Source organism: Mixophyes fleayi, chromosome 6 (genome assembly GCF_038048845.1).
Source record: "Mixophyes fleayi isolate aMixFle1 chromosome 6, aMixFle1.hap1, whole genome shotgun sequence".
In the NCBI taxonomy this organism is placed as follows: Eukaryota; Metazoa; Chordata; class Amphibia; order Anura; family Limnodynastidae; genus Mixophyes; species Mixophyes fleayi.
In genome coordinates, this window is record NC_134407.1 from 150342668 (window position 1) to 150360264 (window position 17597).

The 17597-nt window shown below is 40.0% G+C and overlaps 1 protein-coding gene across 1 annotated transcript in view; it reads right to left on the reverse strand.

Moving 5' to 3' along the window:
• The window catches only part of CDH26 (cadherin 26), a 115968-nt gene that overhangs the window by 49773 nt on the left and 48598 nt on the right, over positions 1 to 17597 (reverse strand). Inside the window, 5 exon segments of the mRNA XM_075176774.1 lie at positions 7033 to 7218; positions 8099 to 8227; positions 10588 to 10754; positions 10961 to 11108; positions 17116 to 17274. Of these exon segments, the coding sequence (XP_075032875.1) occupies positions 7033 to 7218; positions 8099 to 8227; positions 10588 to 10754; positions 10961 to 11108; positions 17116 to 17274 (789 nt within the window).

The window sequence follows — 17597 nt, forward strand, 5'->3', positions numbered from 1 at the left end:
GCCCCCTCCTAGAAACTCTTGAACCCCCACGAGGAAATTGGACCTGTAAATCACCTGTACACCCCCTAAGTTGTAGGGAGACCCGACTTGGCAATGGACAAATCCACCTGAGGGTCATAAGATTGAGAGCCGATAGAGAAAACAGGTTAACATGTGAAAAGAACCTGGGCTCCCTCTCAGAGAGCCCTATGACCTAACCAGGAGGGCACAAAGGTATTACCCTGAAGTGACCCACTTTACTTGGTAAATGACTGATTGCTAAGGCATTCGGCCCTCAATAATAATATGTTGGAGTAACTTGGCCCATAGTATGGCACAAGGCACACCCCTCCAACCATACACAGGTCGATCCCTATCCTGCAATTAGGATATGGGTATTCCATAAGTGCTACAAATATGCAACAGCCCTGCATTAGGAGACCGAATCTCTACAGGTTTTCTGCCCCCCTGTACAAGAAGGACAACTGACCCACTAAAAAATCATTGTGAATCATGGCAGAGAGATGCTATGCATGTCCAAAATAAGGAAAACAGCTTCCCTTGATGAGAATCTCCCTGTAGAGACATGGGAGATATTCCAAATAAGGAGAGCCAAAGATATAACTAGAACCTTGGTATCCTATTTTGCAAAACAGAAACTCCTGTTACGGAAAGGAAATTCTGCCAGGAGCATTTTGTAACTGTAAAGAAGATAGATGAGCGTGTTCTTCGGTGGGAAGATACTGACAACTCTAATCTAGAAGATAAGGCAAAAACCAACACTTCTAGTGCGGTAGAATAAGCGAAGAGCTGGATAGGCTCAAAGTGACCACCTGAGAACCAAATAATACAGCCCTGCTACTTGCTGAGAGGCTGCAAGTATAATATTCTGGCTGAAAACGTCTAGCTGTAAGCCAAGCGTTAGATGTAATAATAACTTCCACCTCCAGGGAATGTCCCCAGACCTAAGAATGTTTACCTGACTGCCACAGTACATAAACTATAACCACCCTTGTAAGGCAAAGCCTGACTCGGGATGTGGCACCCTGACCTCAGATCAACAGAGAGGATCAACGATCGTGAACATCATGGCCTAGTGTCGCTGACATAAAAAAAAGAAGAAAGCACACCTACCGCCAGAAGCCTTTTTTGGATATTCATTTGTAATAGAGCAAATTGAGAGTTCCGATATAGGAACGTAGTCCTGTGAGCATGTAGCTAACTACTGGTATCATAGCTGAATAGCTGTATGCCTACCAGCTATGATCCTGCTGGGTGAATACGAACCACCCCATTAACCCTTAACGTGAATAAAGGCTAGAGCACTTCTTCTGTTCGAAAGCCACTAGATAAAATCCTTTGCCAGCCCCTGCAGTGTGTATGAGGACTTCTTTGTCTGCTCCCGCCGGGGACAGCAGAATAAGAAAACTGAAGAGCCACAGGATTGTCACCAACAAAGATTCCCTTGTATTGACTCTGGAGAGTTAGGGAAGGTGAAAATATAGCCAGTCTATTACTGTTTACCTGGTCTTTGAGAAAAGACAGACACCGAGTCTAAGATATGAGAAAAAACATCTTCCCAACTAGGGTGTCACTAAAGCTTAGGTTAAAAATTGAAAACCAAGTATAGACTGTTTGTCTTGCAAATGCTAAAAACTGTGTACAGTTTAAGCTGGGATTATCCACCTCGTGAGTGTAATCAGCAAGAATATTCCTCTTGATAGTAAAACAAGATGGAAATAGACATCCTCTGGTGAGGAATAAACTACATCCTTATTCTGACTGTAGCAACAGTCAAAGATAAAATCCTCTCCATCTGTGAAAGATGGTGAACAACAGCATCTTTGTCCGGATGGTTTTATACCTGAACAGCGTAATGCCGCTTCTGTGTTAACGGACAGATATAAGCTGTGTGGGAGCTTAACCAGCACAGTGTAAACATGTGTAGAAGCATGAAAAAGGGTATACTCACGTACCATTTCGAACTTAAAAATCACCTTAATGTGTTCGGCCACCAGAAGGAAAAGATAACTCAAAAATTACATTTCGCACAAATATAATGTCACTCCTATTTCCCAGTTGATCCGTCAAAAAACATAAGGAAATGGTAGGCAACAAGAAATAATATTGTCTAACAATATATTTTGAAGACACATATACATATATATATATATATATATATATATATATATATATATATTAAAACAATGTGGAAAAGACAACGGCGCTCAGTGCAAACACCAATGATCACGTGTTTAAAAACCTGTGCTCAAAATATTTAAAATCACATACATTAGGCTGCTTCCCTTTGATACATCAGCTTGCAGATGTACAATCTAAATAAACAAACGAGAAAAAGAAGCGCCAAAACATAGTGTGATATTGCCAAGTTGGAGCAGTGATCAGATTTGATTATCAAATTATCCTCGTACCAGATAAATAATATAATTTCGCTTATCTGAGACAGTATCCCTCTGCGAACTCCAGATCCTTTTTATGCAGATTAGGGTATTCCAGACTAAAACTCAGATAGAAAATAGCAAACAATAGAGTAGTGCGTTTTAACAAAAGTGAAACATCATTTAATTCATAAAATTGTATCCATAGACAGCAAATTCATTGCCCGTACATTATATAAAATCAATTCAAGCTTATCTGTGCACTAGAATCATCCACAGTCCAGTTATGATCTCGCCAAACACCGGTAATCCTGGCTCCTTGACATCAATATACCGACAGGGGATAAGATTCCTCAGCCCTTTTCAGGCAAGTGACAATGCGTCCTCAGCTGGTGAATCCGAAAAACGAGTGCACCTCAGAAAAGATCCTTGACGCGTTTCGTCTGTTAGACTTTATCAAAAGGATGATAAAGTCTAACAGACGAAACGCGTCAAGGATCTTTTCTGAGGTGCATTCGTTTTTCGGATTCACCAGCTGAGGACGCATTGTCACTTGCCTGAAAAGGGCTGAGGAATCTTATCCCCTGTCGGTATATTGATGTCAAGGAGCCAGGATTACCGGTGTTTGGCGAGATCATAACTGGACTGTGGATGATTCTAGTGCACAGATAAGCTTGAATTGATTTTATATAATGTACGGGCAATGAATTTGCTGTCTATGGATACAATTTTATGAATTAAATGATGTTTCACTTTTGTTAAAACGCACTACTCTATTGTTTGCTATTTTCTATCTGAGTTTTAGTCTGGAATACCCTAATCTACATAAAAAGGATCTGGAGTTCGCAGAGGGATACTGTCTCAGATAAGCGAAATTATATTATTTATCTGGTACGAGGATAATTTGATAATCAAATCTGATCACTGCTCCAACTTGGCAATATCACACTATGTTTTGGCGCTTCTCTTTCTCGTTTGTTTATATATATATATATATATATACACACAAGTTAACCCGTGCATGATACTCATGCATTATAGTCAAATCAAGCCACTTAAGGTGTTAAAAAGGTTCTTGTCATGCATTTGAGCCATAGCCCAGGCCTCCTCAGGGGAAGAGCGTTACTTCCCGACGTAAGCGCCCTTTTTTAACGTGGTTTTGTCCACATGTCACCACCTCATCATTCTTCTCCATCCCCTCATCCTTCATTTTCATTGCCACATCTATCCAGATGTCTATCCAGACACAGGGATCTCTCTCAGCGGTCCTGAGTTTCACACTCCTCTCACTCTGTCACCCCCGGCAACCACCAACCACTCCCCACTGTCACCCCCGGCAACCACCAACCACTCCCAACTGTCACTTCTCCTTCAAGAAATATATATATATATTTTTTAAATCTTTATAAACACTTTTAACAATTAACAAATTAAATTAACAAATTAAAAACATCTTAGTATACCAAATTTCAGCCATTTCTGAATTTTTTTTCCCACACACACTAAGAATTTAGTAGGTCAGTGTATAACTCCGCCCAGCAGGTGGCGCTGCAGCTTGGTTTTATTTTTTCCACACACACACACACACAGACAGACTAACACACGCCACTAGACATTTATATTATAGATATATATATATATATATACATAAATTTTAAAGTGTGCCAACCAGCGAGTATTCTACTCCTGGAAGTCATCTATTATAGGCTGATATAACAGCAATAAAAAAGACACAGAATAAATCTGTTCTATATTTTAAACAGGTAATATATATATGTGCTATTATGGAAATTGAACCCACAACACCATGTAATCAAAACCGTGTATATATCAGATGAGCCACAGCTCCTGATGTACACATACATATATACATTTACGCACACATATTGCAATACAGACCAACCAGCCTACCACGGGACAACACAGTATATTAATTTTGTACCACATAAATAATGTAGAGCATATAAAACAGCGTGTTTATTACCCCCTAGGTAATTCCTGAGACATACCGCATATCTGGAAAACTGTATAAGTTACCCAGCCACAATACTTGGGAACTGAGGCTATACATAACAAAAGGGATTTTATATATACAGAACTCCCTTTACCAGACCTATGGAAATATTCCATCCACAGTCACTATATGGAATAAAATACAGATATGTATTCCCATATCAATGTATATCTGCCTTAAAAGCAAAATATGTCACAGGATGATAGGAAACTACCAATATTGTCAAATAGGTAATCCTATAATATATACAGCAGTCACAGGATCCTGAAATAAAAGTCCTGACTGTGTGGCAAGTAGGCTGACAATCGTTTACAAATATGATTAAAAACGATCCAACATTACCAGGTGAAGAGAGGCAGAAGTCAGGAACAGCATGCACTTGATGTGTGTACTCCGGATCCAAGATGGCCACCGTTCGCGCCATTAGGGAGAGAGAGAGGGGGAGGTGTACTCCCCTCCCTTAACATGGCCGCCTCTACTCACCGCCGTTCAGCCCATATACTGAATATGGCTGCAGCCGGGGGAAAGTGAGAACCGCCGCGCTGCCATGCCCAGGGTGCGTGTGGTCTCACTGACAGCGCAGATGCCTGTCCTTCTCCACCACCGCTCGTTGTCTAGGGGCTGAGGGGGGGGGAGGCTGCCGGCAAGTCTGCGGGCGGAAAGGGGAGGCAGAGACACCTTCACTCCCGCCCGCATATCTGATTGTGGCCGCGGCCGTTCTATATGGCCGAATATATAATAAAATATGCCCCAAATGAAAAGTTTGCCTTTAAAGGCATAACTAAAACAAATTAAACATGGCCCATTTGCTCGTTCTTTCTAAGGGATGACTGCCGGCAGAGGTGCGAGGGAAGCATGCCGAAGAGCTGCTTACCTGCACTGGAACTCAGAGTGAAGTAATCCCCGGGACTATTCACTCCTCTGGGTCTTTTCAACGAGTCCAGCACTGCACCTGAAAAGGAACAAAAATAAAAACAGGAAAACCTAATGCTAAACTAAGTATAGGCAGGAGCCTATACAGAAGTGACCTTTCTCCAGAAGGCACTTACAACAACTGAAGTCAGCTACAGAGGAGGGGCATAGTGGGGGAGGAGTCAGGGAAACAAACAAGTTTATAAGTGCCTAACTCCAGTCCCACCTACTATACCCCAATGTAACGCAGTGTCCCCCAGTGGTAGGACAGAGAAATTGGAAGTATGTCTGTTTAGAAGTTTCCAGAGCATTGCAATAGGAGTGGTAGATAGCAGTATTTGCGCTAAAATCATTAGAGGTACAAGATTTACGCCAGTGATGTTCTGCTTTACGAGAAAGTTTTTGTAGATTTCGTGTTACTTAAGTGTGCCAAAACGGAGTCTACACGGAGTATAAAGAGTCACTGGAGCAACTTGATCAGTTGCTACGGTATGGTGAAAATGAGGAACTGCCATATCAAGAGAGGAGCATGTAGAAATTGGGGAGAGAAGTTGTTGGAGAGAGGTGGAAAACTGTTGAAAATCAATAAAAGAGTTAATATTCCTGTGGGTATGAGGAGGCTTGGAAGAGTTTGACAGCAGAGAGGTTAAAGAACTGGGAGTGAGCGAGTAACTAATAAGGTGATGACCTGAGAGGGGGAAAGGAGTGGTAAGGAAAAATAGAAATTGAGCATACTCTAGAGAAAACTAGATCAAAACAGTGACCATCCTGATGAGTAGTGGATTCAATCCACTGGGAGAGGTCAAGTGAGGTTAGAGAGAGAAGTTTTGAAGTAGCATTGGAACATCGATTAGCAATTGAGATGTTGAAATCACCCATGACAATGTTGGGGATGTCAGAAGATAAGAAGTGAGGAAGCTTTGCAGAGAAATATATACAGTAGCAGATAGGAAGGAGCTATATGGGATTTGTGGATGTTCAGGAGCTCTTAAAAAAATGCCCGGTTTCCCTCTAAATAGGAAAGAGACAGAGATACCTAGACTGTCTGAAATTGACTTTATTTTCAGACAAGCAGTTCTTATTCAGCCAATCAGTTCTCTAGGAACAAGTAACAGAACCGAAGAATGATGCTCAAAATGTCTCAAGCCTCAGTGCTGTCAATGGTTCACCATAAATTCATAAGCAATATCCTCATAAACATGTCTTTACTGTGAAAAAAATCATGACCAATTATTGGTGTCTATTTATTAAAGGGATATATAAGCTCTATATCCAATTTTTGCTTTGTATTTAGGCCTTCTTCCGATTTATCAAAGACCCAGGGTCGATAAGAACTATCCCCAGTGGTACAAGTGCCACTGATGGCCTGGCATAGTTACCACAATCTCAGGATGGTGATTGTGAAGTTGTCTACAGGAACAATTGATGTATTATTAAGCATTTTTCAGGGTTTTTTATTAATAAAGATTTTTTTCAATGAATCTGGGTTTCAATTTCCAGTGCGCATGCGTGAACCAGCATACTGGCTCACACATGCGCACTGGAAATTGAAAGGGACCCTGCATTTGCCTGGCAAGCAGTAAGGCATCTGCAATGCTCAGCTGCCCAGTGACCTTTTCATGATAAATTGTGTGAACAAGGGTTTTCTATAGTTTCTATAGGCAGCAATAGAAAATCATAATTTTAGCAGGGTCTTAATAAATAGACCCCTTAATTGCCCCTGCTTACCTTTATAATGCTGAGAATCCCTTCATTTGTTTCTGGGTCTGTAGTCAGGTTATAATTTTGTTTATCATCTCCTGATAATATTTTAAAGATGGCTCTCCAGGCCGGTGTCTTTGGCACATCCTTATCTTCTACTTTTAACCGTAACAAATCGTTCTTTATTTCCCCCTCGCGCACAGACAGTTCATACTGAAAAGAAAGATCTGTTTACCTTACAGTCAGAAAACAGACACACAATTCACACACTAAATTTCATGGATATGAGTCAAGAACTGTTTGTTTCACCAGCAGACCTGGGGGTAAATGTATGAAGCTGCGAGTTTGCAACTCCAGCGATTTTCTCCGGAGAGTTGAAACTCGCCGATGTATGAAGCTGAGTTTTCATACAAAATCGCCAGAGTTCTGCTTCTGTCAAATTCGCTACTTGCAAAATTGCCAGAGATCAAACTCACCACTGTTTGCCACTGCAGCTATATAAGTCTACAATGTATGAAGCTGCGAGTTAGCAAACTCAGGAGAGTTTGCTTCTAAACACGCCAGATACAACACGCTGCTTGATAGCAGCGTGTTGTATCAACACATCACTGTTACACTGCCCTGGCAGTGTTAAAATGTTAAAGAACAGATAAAGGTTTAAAAAAAAAAAAGCGTGGGGTCCCCCCGCTATTTATGCTTAACCCTAGTGCTGCCTGACTAGTGCTGGTCCCGTGAAAATCGGGGAAAAATTTTGCGTGGGGTTCCCCCGATTTTCACTTTACCAGCACTAGGCAAACCAGCCAGGGTTGGCGGCACTATAGCAGGGGGACGCGCGGCAGGGGTCCCCCTGCCATAATGACTAACCAACCCTAGACTGTTCAGCGCTGGGCTGGATTCCCTAGGGAGTGGGGTCCGCTGAAAAAAACAAGCGAAAAAATACAAAATAAAATAACATTTGGGTGTGTACTAGAACATCAACTAATGTGATTCCTGAGCTGTTTTTAAATCCCAGTCAGGCACTGTTCACCAAATTCTAATCTAGAAGATGAAATCTTAAAATACATATGAGATTGCCATGCTGAATAATACTCACATTCATAGTGGTGAACACTGGCATATTATTGTTCCCATCTTGTATCAACATATTGATGGTAGTCGTGCTTGCCAATTTTTCAATTCCATTGTCACGGGCGCCCACAATCAGTCTGATCAGACTTGAGGTCTAGATGACAGAAGTCAGTATATTAAATTGCTATTCATTATCAACAGCAGGTTCTTCTGATTACATATGCATTTCATACAATCAAACATATTTAATTTCTTGTCTAAATGGAAATCTAATGCCAACCTATAGCAGCTAATATCCATATTCAATAAACTGTCCAAAGTAATTATAGTAAATTGTATGATCGTGACACGCGATGTGGCCGCCGGAAATATTAACAAATTATTGCATTCACGGGGGGGGGGGGGGGACGACGGGAGGCGGCCGGCCCGAAAAGCCAATAGACTGAGCGGACCGGGTGCCCGCTGCCCCCCTGCCCCCTGGTCCAGCCCGCCCCTGCCTGTCATCTACATGCAGTGGAAGCAGCCATTTTGGAAGATGAAACAATTTTCATGTTGAATACAGCCAATTCATTCTGCAGGAACTAGTGACATCACTAAGGCATGAGACACAGATACAGCTCACAAAAATGACTGCCAACTGAATGCAAATGGTGCGGCCTGTCAGCGTTGACAGCTGACAAGGAGCATTTCAATAATTTGCCAGATTAGAACTATGACAATTAAATTGGCTAGATCCTTATCTACCGTGAAAACTGTTACATTATTTGTAAAGAAAGAGTGTAACTAACTAAGAGCAAACACAGCACAGTACAGTGTCTCTTAGGATGGCATGGATAAAATACCATTATTGTTCTGGGTTATTCATAATTAGGAGGCCTAATTCTCAAAGAGCAAAAAGCCCTATGTCTGGCAAAAACAGATATTTTCGCATGCGATAGAGCTTGCCCTATACATCAGGGGTTTAGTGCCTCATCAGTGCCAGTTTTTGACAGCTATTAGACAAGAATTTTTTCCGTGTCTAAATATATTTAGATTTTTTAATATTTATTTTTGACAATTTTTACTATTTAAAAAAACAAAATAAAAAAAAATTATCGGCTATGTGGAAATGAATGTCCAAGTCTGAGCTTTCAGTCCCACTGCAAATGCACAAACCGGCTAGACAGGTTACGCATGACATTAGCAATCGGAGGACAGAAGCTTTTGTCCTTGGTAAATAGGAATCCCCCCCCAGCGATGGCCACCTGCAGGTGATAGCCTTTTCCGGCATTGGTATATAAAGAGAAGCCCTAAATGTAGGTATTTAGGGCTTATCTCTGTTTAATAAATAGACCCCTTAGAAAGATTACATTCTGTGTAAAATTGGTTATATCAGACAGGTTATCTGAATACAAAATTTTCCCTACTGATTAAAGAAATAATTCAAAAACAATCAATCAATCAAAATCAGATTAAAAATACATATATCTGCAAACAGATTAAAGGCGGCCACAGACGCTGCAATTCTGATTAAATTTTCCATATCTTTATCAGCAAAATGTTGTTTGGAAGATGATTGCTATCAGACTGTGCATTCACCTTCCAACCACACTAACAGGCCCCAGTGAAGCTGTAAGTGTTTACATGTGCACTAAATTGACGGATTTTGTTGTATTTGGCCACTTACATGGAAATTTGTAATACAGTCTTATGCTTTTATATGGTCAAGGGGCCCAAATTAATTCTAACCCATGTTTATGTTTTGTGGGGGGGATTTTGGTAAATAGAGGCAGGAGAAGGGGCCCCAAACCAGTATCTTGCCTAGGGCCCCATGTGTTTTGTTAATAATAATACAATTCATATAGTGCAACAGGATTTGCACTAATATAAGATATTATTATTATTATTATTATTATTATTATTATTATTATTATTGTTATTATACAGATAGATTATTTGGGAATTGTTATAAAATACTATAAAAAAGGTATGGACTATTTAACCTTTAACATGGCTGATGAACATTTACTAGAATGTAGATCTGTGTTGGTGATTCATCAATTGCTTTGTGACCTCTGTGACGACATTGATAGAAGTCTGCTGTGTCGTCGGAAAAGTTCTCTGTGCATGTTATTGTATGTCTACCTTTAAAGCATGTCTATGTTATTGTAATCGCAATTTTTTGTCTATTTCCTCCTTGTTGGGCTTCTCAGAGTCGGAATAATGTACCCCACCCGCACTGAGGAGGTCTTTAGCTGTCTCTGCATGCATCAGGTCACTGACAAGAAGTATTGCGGAAAATGATGAGGGATGTATTAGAACCAGGAGGAGAATCAAACACATACGGTTGACATTCTTTTTCTAATAAAAGTCAATTGAAAAGTTCTATTACATAAGACATATGTGAGTAATAATTGTGTGACTGTTACTGTTTCTTAAAAATAAAAATTTGCTTGATATGAAAAAATATGACAATAGATTTTTTGTTGGTTTTATTTTTTTAACACATCTTGCTTAATATCACAAACCTCTCACCTCGCAATTCAAACATCCTTGTCCACGAATTAATCCATTCTTAGGATCAATACTGAATTTCACATTAGGAATGGCAGGTATCTGGTTTACTATGTAATACGTGATTTCAGAATTTGGGGTGTCTTCCTTGTCATTATCTGTTGCGGTGAGGTGAAAAACCGGATTATCTGCAAAGAGTGAGAAAGAATATTGTCAATTTCTTTAGCTAAAGTCTTGTGAGAAAGATGTCAGTTGTTATACTACCTCACTATAACACATTTCACCCATGTTCCAGTGGAAAAATTGTAACATCACATTTAAACTGCAGAACAGGTGCTGTATTTGCTATATATGTATATCATGATCCTGGCTCGTAAAGTAAAATGCTACTAACCAAAATTTGTGGTTTCTTTCAGTTTGAGTTCATATACTTTTTGTGCGAATTCTGGGGCATTGTCGTTTTTATCATTTACTTCTACGTTAAAAATTAGAGACTTGTCCACTATCGCTGAAGTTGCTCTGTCTGCTACATCAAAGCAGATCTGTGTGTAAAAAAACAAAACAAAATACAGGCATTAATTTCAGTCACAATATACTTAGCAAAGCTGACTACAAAATTTTATTTTTTTCTGTGGGCAGAAATATGTAAAGATGATTCCTGACTGGTGTGTTTGATTATCTATGTGCAGTAAACCCACTTCTCCCCCTCTTCCCACATAATGTTGTATCTGAAATAGTGCTAGAGTAGGAGTGCCTATAAAATCAAATTTAGAACTAATCTCAGAAAACGTTAGCATTCTTTTATATGTTACGTTGACAACATCTTTTATCATATTAATGTTGGGCTAATATTATTAAACTTCCACTATGTGATCCTTGAAACATCATTTGACAGCAAAAGTTGGCAGAGATATGTTTCTGAGAAATCTACATAGTCCATGCATGAGATTCCTATAGTTTTGCTGTTGGAGGGTTTTGGGTTTCATAAACAAATAAACATTTTGGGTGGAGTACTTCTTTAGATCGCTAAAGCTGGTCATCTTCTGACAGTACTCGTAGCCTTGTGTACCCAACACCAAGTGTGTGGTGAAATTGCGGACACTGATCCTGCTGCTCGGATCTCGGGAAATAAACTCAACACAGACTTTCATAATTTCACAGCACATTTTGGGGGAAATTATTTGTCTATGACCGATATGTCTGTTGTGCTTGTCCAGTCCATAAGTAGAAAAAATAGTATTATCCTGCACATTTAAATATTCTTGGGATTTCTTTCTTGTGCCCTGCCCTTATTGCTAATAGAAGCATACCTCCCAAAGGTCACAGTTTTGGTGGGATCATCTAAATTCTCAGAGTCCTGAAGAAGAGAATCTTGGAAGTGAGCATGGTCTCACTATTTCAACAGATTGGGGGCTGGATTCATTTTTCTGGCCCAATTTTGCAATTCTAAATATTGGGAGGCATAATAAAGCTAGGTGTAGCAGACAGTAAAAGTTGAATGAGGTTATATCTTGAACTTGGAAATCAACCATGCAATTTGTGATTGTCTTGTGCCAATTATCTACATTTAAAATATACAGCGCTTATTCACACTGAAAGCATCCTTTGTAGGTGCTGAACAAATGTTTGTAAGAATTCATCTTATTAAATCAATAAAAACTAAGTTATTGCTATTGAATAAGAGGATAAAATATACTGGTAGGTTAATCGGCTGCTGACAAAGTGGACCCTAATGTGTGTGTATGAGTGGTAGAGATTTTAGACTGTGAACCCGACTTGTGCAGCATGTAAACTTACTTGAGGTATCAGGATGTAGTGTGGCACACCCCTGGCTATCTCTCTCCACTGTTCTGGCTATGGTGTGGGTGTTATATCCGTGACCACTTGGCCCCCAAATAGACAGGTGTTTAGCATAAAATAAACAGTGGTGTGGACAGGTAGTAGATAGTATTAGTGCTGTGCAAGGTCAATAGTTTGGGTGCTAGAAATGAAAACTTTATTATCCAGCTTCACTTCCTCCAGCAAATAAAGCTTCATGGTTACTGTGACAGGAAGGACCACCAATGCCACCATGTCTGGTTTGTTGCTGGGAAACGGTTGGGCTTGCCTTGCCACCATCCCCTTTTCTTTATCCCAAATACACCCTCTAACCGCAGTGGGAGGGGCTTAAGCTGCTGCCACCACTGGACTCCTTAGCAGCATCCAGAACTGTTTCCTTTTGGGTAACTGTCGTAGATCAGGGTTGCCGTGGATAGTTCCCCCCTGGCCTATGAACTGGCCAGAGCTGCTGAATAGCCAGCAAAGCCTCAGAACAGCCAGATAATGAATTAGATTTGGTCTAATCTGCAGGTCACAGGAATTACAGCAGGGTAAGTAGTTGTCAAAGCAGGTTCTTGATGCATTGATGTTTTATTAGCTCAAGTAGTCGTAATAAGGACAGTTACACACGTCAGTTTGTGGTACTAGCGATCTCTCCAGAAGTTACAGATGGTATGATGGTACATGATCAAACAGGGCTTCTTTTCATACAGATTGTAACACAACTGTTAGCAAAGGGTAACACCGCCCCCTGATCCTAGATGGCTCCGCAAAGACTGAAAAATCACATCAATAATTTAACATCAGGATATAATCTAATCTTACATCTAACAGAGTTTAGCTTTCACACCAACCTGATTTACTCAAAGGTGCTGTCTATATTGTTAGGAGGCTTCCTGCCTCTCTATCAAGATATGCACACAGGTAACGACCCCCTGTCGGTCTTTCAGGCAAAATCAGTAGTTTGTTACTTCTGAGATTAAAAGACTTACTTAGCATTTCCTGCTATCAGCAAAACAGACTTCCTCTGACCTGGACAATACATTAGAAATCAATACATTCCCTATACCAAAATACACACAATATAAAAAATATGAGTACATTTTCAATACACAGTATCAAAAATCAATACATTTGCAATGATAGAAATTGGCACACTGTGCTAATAATTTAAATATATTAATACAATAAGTTCTTTATAAATGGTCCAGCCACAGTTACTATGAAAATATGCCATAACATATAAGTTTCCACATCGCTAACTGCTCCAGTACAGTCTTTATCAGAAGGTAAACTTCTATATTATAAAAGTGCATCACTAACAATGTGAACAGTACCACACTACATACCACCGTGCAGCTTGACCGCAAAAGACCACTAGGAGGGACCATTACTTCTCTATCATTTAGCGTTGTGGACGTGGAGTCGACCTACTATGGTCTCTTCTATAAACAAAAATCAGCTTCAAATTGTGCATTTTAAAAGCTAAACATGAAATACTCAGGTGACGAAAGCATCTGTGACACTGTCGTGGCTGACTAGGGTAAAAACACAGTATCCTATCTCGGCCAATGTAGGCAGCTGATGGCAGATATCATGGCCCTGAGTCAAACTACCTTGGCTTAATTAATGCCAGCCAGCCACCAGCACTGACATGATTCTCCTCATCAGGACTACTATTGAGGGGTGATAATATATCAACATACCTAGACACCCAATAAGACTCATTTCTAACTAAAATTATGATCCTAATCATTTCTGGTTTTGTTACAGTAAATACCTTAAAGTCTTTCCACCAGCCTACACCCTTTACTCCCCCGTACTTTTTCTATAATGCCTGCAGCTCATTTTAGGTGACAAAGCTTACATCGTATTCAGGGTAGCTGCTTGGATGTAAACAAGACAGTAAATCACTGACTATAAACCCAAGGGCAAACATCATGCTCAGCACTTCATTCCTTGGCGGAGGAGGACCCTCACTGCTCCACCTTAGCTGGACCACATTCTTAGGTACATCTAATGGAGCTACAAGGTACCTAGGGAAGATGTCCCGAGATGTTTCTTGATGTTCGTGACTAAACCTTCTTCTCACACTTACATGGAGTCATTCTAGAATTGATGACTTATTCCTGGTTTATAGACACTTGTACTTGCTACAGGACACTAAAATAGGACAAGCATCTTTGTCTGACCATGTGTTATGAGCAGTCACACTATTCACAATGGTTCACACTGTTTCTTATATCCTAGATGGTTGATAGGCAGCTGAGATGCTGCTTCTGGTTATAGGCAGTCACATAATCGCAATTGTAGCAATAGGCTGTGGGGGGGCTCGTTTCAAGTAGAGTGCTCTCGTTGGTCTCATTGCTCTCTTATTAGTTTCAATGACAGGGAGGGCTTAGCCTCCCTGCCGGTCATAACGTTCTGCTGTGCTTTTCATGAAACCTGATGATCTTCCTTCAGGTTTCCTCAGGAGACATCTAGAAGACATAATCTAGGCCTAGGCTTATATTGTGGAGGCATAGACATGTATCTCGAAGGTGTGCTAATAAGTCAGAAAAAGACCAAACCTAGGTGATTTGGGAGAGTTTAAGGCTTACAGTTAATCTCTCCCAAGAACTCTCTTATTACTGGTTCATGTATGTTTTGGTATCAATGTCTCTGATGTCTTAGATAATGCAGCTGCAAGAAATTTCCTGGATACTGGTCTCGCAAAAGCCTTAAAAATTCCTTTTGTCAATATGGATCTTGTTAATACAGTATGCGGTCTGGATGGAAACCCCTTTATTCGGTGCATGTTCCAAGACTTGTCTGTTGAAAGTTAATATTTGGAACCGTTATCCCTGTTCCCTATTCATTGTCCCACTATTCCTTTTATGCTGAGACATCCATGGTTATATCACTACAATACAGATATTGATTGGTACTTGGGAGAAACAATTTGTTTGGAACCAACTTGTGCAGGTACTTATCTCTCCTTCCTTGTTATGCATAAGCTATATAAGTCTCAGGCCACCACTCATGAAGATGTAGTAAAGAAGCAAACATACATTACCTCTTACCGTGAGCATTAGAAGGAAGTCAGGCACTCATTAGACAAACCTTTAGAATTAGAGGGAGCAATTGCTACTTCCCCATCAGGCAAAGTCCAGGCTCAGATGGGTTCACAATTTTATACTACAAAGATTTCAGACAAACTTGCTCCTCTGATTCTTCAGACTTTTAACACAATACACAATCAGATATATTTCTCAAGACAATCCTTGGAGGTGTTGCGGTCATATGTCATCTAACTCAAATGAGGTGTACGGGGATGGACATCACAAGGATGTGTCTCATTTGTTCAATGTTAACGTTCTACCCCTTGTAAACAAAGTACATGCTGACCAGAAACTTTTCCTAAATAGGGAGGATTAATGGTATAAAAATGAACATTTTGCCAATGATCTTTGCCAAGACATATTCCACACAAGTGGTTCTTAGACCTGCAGCACGTATTGAGAGTCTTTGTATTGGAAACCTGAGTTTAAACTAAGGATGTTCACTGACCCCCGTGTTTTGGTTTTGGTTTTGGATCTGTATTAATTTCGTGTTTTGGTTTTAGCAAAACCGCCCTCACGTGTTTTGGTTTTGGTTCTGGTTTTGGATCTGTTTTTTGTTTTGTTTTTTCACAAAAAAAATATTGCTATAAAATGCTAAATTAGCATAATTTGTCTCTTTTTTTTGTCCCTACATTATTATTAACCTCAATAATATTAATTTCCAGTCATTTCCAGTCAATTTTTATCAACTGACAAGAACACTGCTCCCCCTCCTATTTCTGTCTGAGCAATGGCACTGAGCAATGGCAATGGAGACTGGGGAGTGACAAGAATACTGCTACCCCTGTTTCTGTGTGAGCAATGGCGCTGGATCTCCAGGGGAGGGGGGTACTTATGGAATCCAAAACCCACAAGATCCGACCATGCAACAATGATGTTTTACCTCGATTCAGATTCAAGGTAGCAGGAAAGTACCGAGTCGGCTTGGTACTCAGATTGGCCATGTTCGGGGGGGTTTGGTTCCAGAAAACAGAGCCTAAGCATCTCTAGTTTAAACACAGGCATATGCATATAGGAGACCTTCAACTCCTTTACTTTGTTACATACCAAAACATAATCATGTTTGTCAGGATTCTAGAATAGATAAGAGATAGGCAGCTAAGAAATGTGTGGAAATAGAGGAGTACTTGCTTAAAGCTCCCACAGCCATAATACAATAGCATTTTCATTTACCAGGTGTAATCTAACATACCAAGCCCATAACAGCCCATGATTCTCTAAATAGGAAATTTCTGCTTACTATAACTATTGGTATTGGAGTTATGCAACAGTCTTCTATGATGTTGACCTTTGAAACATACTTTGTCACGGAAGCCAATCACATTCCATAGCTACTCTGTTATCTCTCCTCTCTGCACACAACATTACACTTCTGGCACTGTTCCTTAGATGCTATATATTTACATACTATAGTGAATCTGTGAGAATGATTATATTGTATTTATATGCAAAAATATTCTGCATGTCTAGTGAACATGTCACTCCTATATGTGACCACAGAAAATGTGCTCTGTGTTTATTGGTGGAGAAAGATCTATTGTCTGGGTTCCTTTTACGTTGTAATGGGACAAGTTGGCAGTGAAGGCAGGACACTGCGAGAGACATACACTTTTGTGTTTCTCATACTCACCACAAAGAGAGGTGTCTTCTCCCTGTCGATCGGGCGGTTCACAAAGACTTGACCAGTGTGATCATCTATATGGAACAGGCCAATTTCAGGTGGTTCATCAACTCCAGGACCGCTGATCAGATATTTGATGGAGTAGTTTTCTGCCCTGTCATTGAACAGCTGAAAATATTCCACAGTTTGAAAAAAGTACAAAATATAATACAGGAAAATCCTTTATTCTCTACTATATCTTGTGTTTAATAAAATAAACATAGAAAAGAAGTTAATGGCTAATGGGTAATGTGATAGAGTTGGTTTGTACGCATACTACGTAAAAGAGTGTAAGGATTTTCTCATAGTACTATATTATTACAAATATCCTTGTAATGTGTATCTGCAACCTACACACAGTGGAGACAAACATATTGTTGACTGAATCAATAATCATGAGAATGTAACCTATGAAGTTACCAGTGACCTCACTGAGGCTTAACATACTTATG